This window comes from Morus notabilis, unplaced genomic scaffold (assembly GCF_000414095.1).
Source record: "Morus notabilis unplaced genomic scaffold, ASM41409v2 Scaffold99, whole genome shotgun sequence".
Classification (NCBI taxonomy): Eukaryota; Viridiplantae; Streptophyta; class Magnoliopsida; order Rosales; family Moraceae; genus Morus; species Morus notabilis.
In genome coordinates this window covers 1,532,271-1,539,504 of record NW_010362482.1, presented here as the reverse complement: position 1 = coordinate 1,539,504, position 7,234 = coordinate 1,532,271, and the positions used below count along the sequence as shown (strand labels likewise).

At 35.1% G+C, this 7,234-nt stretch overlaps 1 protein-coding gene across 1 annotated transcript; it reads right to left on the bottom strand.

Annotated features, from left to right (window-relative positions):
- Positions 1 to 5,983: 5,983 nt before the first annotated feature.
- On the bottom strand, positions 5,984 to 6,919 carry LOC21410371. Its single transcript, XM_010102149.2, has one exon. It carries the CDS (start codon positions 6,716 to 6,718, stop codon positions 6,143 to 6,145), a length of 576 nt encoding a protein of 191 aa, XP_010100451.1. The 5' UTR covers positions 6,719 to 6,919; the 3' UTR covers positions 5,984 to 6,142.
- Positions 6,920 to 7,234: the final 315 nt, after the last annotated feature.

Below are 7,234 nucleotides of genomic sequence, written 5' to 3'. Positions count from 1 at the left end.
AGTATACACAACCAAACGCAAACTCAAGTTACAACTTAAACTCAAGTTATAACTCAAATTTAACTCAAAAACTTAACTCAAAAATACTTGCAAAAGAGCAAGCCCTAAAAGTCCTAGTTTTACTTTTCCCTAGCACTGTATATATTGGTGTCTGTCCTAGTTTTACTTTTCCCTAGCACTGTATATATTGGTGTCTAAGGTTACGTACTTATTGGGTTTGATTTTTTTATTATTATTTTTGGCTTTAGAAACGACGAAGATCTCAAATGAGCGCATCAAAATGACTAACGTTTAGTTTATGAATTAGAATAACGTGATTAGAATTATTTTTAATTTACGTGTATTTTTTATAAAAGAAAATACTGTAACGAACTATAAATTATGATTCAAATTATAATTTGAATCCTCTAACCAAACATTCCCTAATTCCGTGTATTAGTATTTTTGTTTAGACGATACTAAACTGCAGTAGAAGAACTGTTTATGTAGCTTAATTGTATGACTTACTCTACTTTCCAAAGCTCATACTATCATTGCATAATATGTCGGCCATTACTTGAAACGTTTCATTTTACTTTATTTATTTTTCCATTACAGACTCTTTGTTAAGTCATCTGATAGGCAACTAATTATGAGAGACTAGTGCTTAAATGGTTAGTGGTTAGTAGTTAGTTAGAGTTTAAGGCACTAGAGGGCGGTTGTTAGCAGTTTGTTAGAAGGTGATTAGTAGTATAAAAGGGGATTAGAAGTACTGACTACTAGAATAATTACTGTTTACTATCCAAAATGATTTTGTTTAATGGTTCAAAAGCTACTTGTGAAAGCTACCAATAATTGAATAAATCATCAAGTTTGTTCTTTTTACTAACAACAATACTAAACAAGTTTGTCCTTGTTTCACATATTTTTCGTCACCCTCTGCCTTTCAGTTGTCTTCAATGTGATCCGAAAATTTTTTCAGTGGGACATTATGAAAAAAAAAAAAAGTACTTTACCTTTTAGTGAATAAGAACATAATTATAAATGTAATTTTAATCTCTTTTTAATAAAATTAAAAATATATAGGAATTAAAATAAAAATTCTAAAATATGAGTGGGGCGTAACATGTGATTTTGCCCGCTCGTCTTTGTAGCTGTTGCCTTTTGGTAATCTCTCTAGACTTGCAAGTTTGCAACTATGATTAAGTGCCTTCCAAAAAAAAAAAGAAAGAAAAAACTGTAATTAAGCATAAAAAAACCAAGATTGGCTTCAATTAGTAAACAGGATATGAGCAGAAAATTGTACATTATTCAAGAAACATGGGTAGTTTTGCTTGTTTTCCAGAGGGTACAGTCTCAAATAATTTGTATGTTCAAGGGCTGAAACAGTTGTGGAAAGCATGAAATGCGAAGAATTTCCAGACAAAATAGAAACGCTAAAAATGCCTTTACTTAAATTTAATTTCTTTTTACCCTTAAAAAAGAATATTTTATTTTTTCTTTTTATTTACTATTTATTTAGGGGAAATAGTAGGAAATAGGCCAATATGAAAAGCTTAAGAAAGTATATAAGCTAACTTTAAGTTATAGAAATTAATAGGTCATAACTTGTCAAGTTATGGTTCATAACTAGATAAGTTATGGATAAACTTGTCAAGTTATGGTTCATAACCAGACAAGTTACAAGTTATGGTTCATAACCAGACAAGTTATGGATGAAAATAGTAATTCGGCCTATTTATTAACTTATGTAAACTATTAGCCTATTAATTTTAATTCATCTCAAGTCTTAGCTTATTTTTCTCTTTCTCCCTTTATTTAGTTTTGCCTTCTTGTGCAAAATGTATGGCTCATGCCTTGCGCTTTTACCATCTTTGGGCTTCGTAATTACAGTCCATGATCACTAAGATCAAACATTACATGTTGGGCCAATTTCCTTCCAACATAGATTGGATTCAAAACTTATAGCCTAGTTTGGATAAATTTTTACAATGATGAAAAAATGAGAGTACAATAAATTATGGCCCCGTTCACTTTGCTGATTCATAGAATTTGAGTTTTTCTACAGTAAAAAGCTCTAACAAACAATCACATCTGTTGACGGTGATTTCTCGTCAACAAAAAACCGGCCGTGTTACCCCTTGGTTTCCCTTAGGATTACCGGCATGTGTGTTAAATGTGTGAAAGTTTATTGTTTTTTTGACATGCATAAGTAAAGAAGAGAAGAAGGTTTATAGTGGTTCACTCTGTAAAATTAGAGCTACATCCACTGTGGTTGTCTATTTCTTTTTGAGGGGGGGGGGGGGGGGTACAATTTACATCAATTGCTATCTCTCTTTCGCTTTTCTGCTTGGATCTCAACCCCCTCCTCGTAGGGGGTCTTCCTTCTTTTATACTGGGCTTTTCTTCGCTGGGTGGGTTTCCTTCTTAGGCAGAAGCACTCAAGTGTTTTCCCTTTTTAGGCCCAGACGTAGCCCATCAATCAACACTGTTCCACTCAGCTAATTAGTCTTCTATTACGCCTCTGTGCGCCCCTGTAACACTCTCTTGTCCCCTGTGGGGCGATTTAAGAGCTCACCATTAATGCCTGCTGACGTTCCCCACTTTTGTACGCAACTTGCCACGTTCTCTAGAGAATGTTCCCCTCGTTGTCAGCCATGCTTAGCCCAAACGTCCTTCTTGGTGATTGATTCCGTGGTCAAGGGATCTTTGTGCCTCAAACTCGACGGCACGATCTGTCGACGTCAGGAAGAGTCATCGCCCTACGTTGGACTTCGCGCTTGGGCTCTTTAGAGCTGTAGACATCGAGGGTTGTCGCTTGGTGGGGAGTAGTTAGGGCCACGTGTCGCTTTGTCATACGCCCAGGTGTCCGTCACATTTTTCCACACAACAACATCTAACTTTTTTGCTACAGTAAAAAGCTCTTACATAAAATCACATCTTAACTCGAATTCTAAACTCGAATCAGCGAAGTAAATGGGGCTTATTATTACCCCAAACATTAAGCCTTCTAGTCAAACATTAGTCAAAAACTCAATATATTAGATTACCAAAATATCCTCAAAGTAAATTGCTAATTTACAAAATGCCATTGCCTCCGATCGTCAGCCAACGGAGTCTTCGGGAACCGGCCGACGGGTCTCCGACAACCGACCGGCCGGCTATAGTCTGCCAGGCTATGAATCATAGTCTGCTAGACTATGACCCATAGTCGGACAGACTATGACCCATAGTGTGTAAGGTTACGTCAGCCGGAGAGTCTCTGGTTGCCGACCGGTCATAGTATGTCAGACTATAACCCATAATCTGACAAGTTACACCAACCGCCTGCAAACTATGACCCATAATTTAACAAGTTACATCGGTCGCCAGCTATAGTCTATCAAACTATAGCCTATAATCTGACAAGTTACGCTGGCCGCCAACCATAGTCTGTCAGACTATGATCCATAGTCTGTCAGACTATGATCCTTAGTCTGTCAAACTATTACCCATAGTCTTTCAGACTATAATCCCTAGTCTGACAAATTATAATCCATAGTCTGTTAGACTATAACCTATAATTTGACACCTTATAATCTATAGTCTAACAGATTATTTACCTAAAACCAACATCAAACATCACATTATCAAATTATAATCAAAGTTTTTACCAAAAAAATTAATCTTACTATTACAAATCACATACATTCAATACTAAAACAACGTATTACTAGAAATTTATTTCACAAACTAAAAAACAAAATTCCAGCAATAAGTTCCTTGCAGAACATGTGGGGTGTTTCGACTTCATACTAGCTTCAATATCCTCTTCACCATCATTAGAGGGGAAAAGAGAGCAAAAGCAAAAACAAATTATTAGACATTAGAAGCATGTTCTTTGATCTTGCTATAAAAAGCATATCATCCACGACTTGTTTCATCAACTACTATTGAAAAATGAGAAATGATCAAACACAAATTATCTAACCAGAAAAATAACTATACACATAAATTCAAAAATCTGATATTCACCATAACCACAAACTCAAATCCACACATCCGGAAATAATATCCGAATCCTCGAGCATCATAATAAAGCCAACTCACCCTCCATTTAATCGAGTACCTGAAAATAAATAAATATATAACAATACAAATATTTGGCAATGGCTCATACTTGGGAAAGAATAATAAGCTCACCTTCATTTGCTAAAAGAACACATCTTTCCGTCTTTTACAGAAAATTTTTTAGTCTCCCTATAAATTCTCTTCGCATTTATGCACAACTTCTCTCTCCAATCAAACAACCCAAAATGGAGCCGTAATTAGCAGGAAAACCTCCCCAAGACAGCAATTTTCTATTTGAAGTGTTGAACCAAATCAAAAAACTTTTCACAAAGCATAGATAGGCATCTCTAAAGTAAGCCAATTATCATAACCTGCTTCGAAACAAATCGTAACCAGAATTCTAAGCTACTTTTCAACATAATAATAGATTTAGAACTTTCATCATCCTCCCCACAAATGATGCACCAAGAGGTTGAATGATGAATATGACTTCCTCCTCCGAGTCATTGAACAAATAATAACCCCCCAATCCTAATAACCACACAAACTCTTGACCATAACTGGAAATGTCAACATTACTTGCAAGAATCAATGAAAGATTGAGAACTCTGCCTCCTCTATCAAAGAAGAGGCATAATATTTACAAGGGAAAAAAAAAAAAAAAAGCCACGACGTTTCATCAGAAGCAACAGAGTTTATGTTCATCAAATTTAACTCACAGAATTTTCCTACCAATCACCTTTATGTGTAAATTCCTCGGTAAATCTTTACGAAGATGCAGCATAAGAGTCAGGGCTAGGGTCGTGTCACGGGCCTGGGTCAGAAGGGCCGTGCCGGCTCGACACGACCCTTTTAAGGGAGAAAGAGGGAAATAGGTCAAAACTTAAGATGAATTAAAATTAATAGGCTAATAGTTTACATAAGTTAATAAATAGGCCAAATTACTATTTTCGTCCATAACTTGTCTGGTTATAAACCATAACTTGACAAGTTATTTCCGGTTTTTGTCCATAATTTGTCTGGCTATGAATCATAACTTGACAAGTTTGTCCATAATTTATCTGGTTATGAACCATAACTTGACAAGTTATGACCTATTAATTTCTATAACTAAAAGTTGGCCTATATACTTTCTTAAGCTTTTCATATTGGCATATTTCCTACTATTTCTCCCCTTTTAATACCTCTACTTCCCATAATTGTTTTGTTGTCGTCATGCTATTTCCTCTCGCATGTTTATATAACAAAATGTCATTTGCTATCCGTTTCTACTTTTTTCATTAGGAAAGTATAAAACATGCTATTTAGTACAATTAAACCACGTCATTTATTACGATTAGTTTCAACAAATTGTTGTTTACTATATAATTTTCTGAATAAGAACGAAAAAGATTATTGTACTTTATTTTATATTTTTGAATTATTGTATCTTTATCTCATCACATCATTTGTCTAATTTTTTATGTCTTAAATGGTATCCAACATTTATACTGTGCTATATCATTTAATAAACTTAAACATAAGAGATTGGAAAAAATATTTCAAATTTTTTAAATGACGTGATATAATATGACTGATAAGATATTATTTTGGATACTAAAATTTAACGGGTGATTTGAATGCATATAAAAACAATAATAAACGTTTATTTAAGCTCTCAACACAAAAATAAATAAATAAATAAGCAAATAATGATAAAGAAGTTTCTTTGGTAGGATTATAAAAATGAACTACTAATAGTTTTTTATTTTTTAGTCGTTAGAATTATATCATAAACTGTATATTTCGTATATTTTTTTAAATCTAATGTGATTTTAAGTAAATTTAACGATCAGAGCTCATCATATATGTCATCCTTAAAATCAAATTTCCTCCTTAAAATCAAATCATGTCAAAGCCATGATTACATAGAGGGTGATGAAAATAATGATCGTGCACTTCATAACTCCTTTGATTTATATACAGTTACAACTTACAATTACACAGCAGTACGTGAAAAAAATAAAAATAAAAAAAATGGCTTAAAAAAAATACCCCACAAGAAATAATGATAAACAAGAAAAGGATTCTGAGATATAAACCTAAATCAAACCAACTTAATCTCGTATACATATCATTCAGGATTGGCTCTGGGCCCTCCATGATCATGATGATCACCTGCATGATGCTTCACGGCGCCAGTAATATTCTCAAACACCACATGCCCTCTTCCCTCTCTGTTCCCATTAGTTTTAATATTATTCCCATTTGGAACTCCTCTCTTATTATCAAACCCAAACTCAATATCTTCTCCTTCTTTATTGGGACGAGAATTTATATTCGGATTATTCCCAAACTCAACATCTCCTTGATCTCTGGGACGAAAATTATTATTTTGGCCACTGTCACTCCCAAACTCAACGTGATGATCTAGTCTATCTTTGCGAGTACTACGTGATGGCTTGTGGCTGGTTTGCGCCTTTGGCTTTTGGCTGTGGACCCGCCGGTTGCAGAGCCTCCCGAGAAGGCAAGCGATGGCGGAAACGACGGCGATGACTGCGAGGATGATGAAGACTGTCCCAAACGACCCGTTTGAGTGGTGGGAGGAGCCTGGTGGCTGTTTGGTGACGGGGTTTGGATAAACCACAACGGGTTGTTGTTGTTGTGGTTGGTTTTGGAGTTGGGGTTGTTGAGGCTGAAAAGTTGACATGTTTTGGGAATTGGATTTGGGAGAAGAGAAGAGAAGAGAAGATGTGGGATTTTTTGTCTTTTTTTTTTTTTTTTGTGTAGTATTAATGTTACAAGTGATTTTTAGAGGGTTAATGTTGGTGTGGTTCTTTGAGTGTGGGCAAAGGGAGAGTTTTGGGTGTTGCTCATGGGACAAGCAAGGTTATTGCCTATAAGAAGGGGTTATGTATAATGGTGAGGTTCAATTGGGTTTTTTTTTTTTTTGAAAGAAAGAAAGGGAAAAGGAGAAGCTTTTCTTTAATAAAGAGACAGAGAGAGGTAGCACTAAAGATATTCCTCTTGTTTTCTGTACTGCGGAGTGGAACTGCTAGATTGCTTTGTGTGGACAGAAAGTAGAATTTTGGAGCCTTTGGACCTGAAAATATTCCCAAAAAGCCCATGGAGGAGCATTTGTTGGCAGGCAATCTCATTTTAATATGTCAAACAGGGGTTAATTATAGTGCCATTAGAAACATAAAATTATTTTGCTAATGGGGTG

What these genes read in the sequence shown, in the direction of transcription:
- LOC21410371 (XM_010102149.2), bottom strand. Translation starts at nt 6,718, where the DNA reads ATGTCAACTTTTCAGCCTCAACAACCCCAACTCCAAAACCAACCACAA.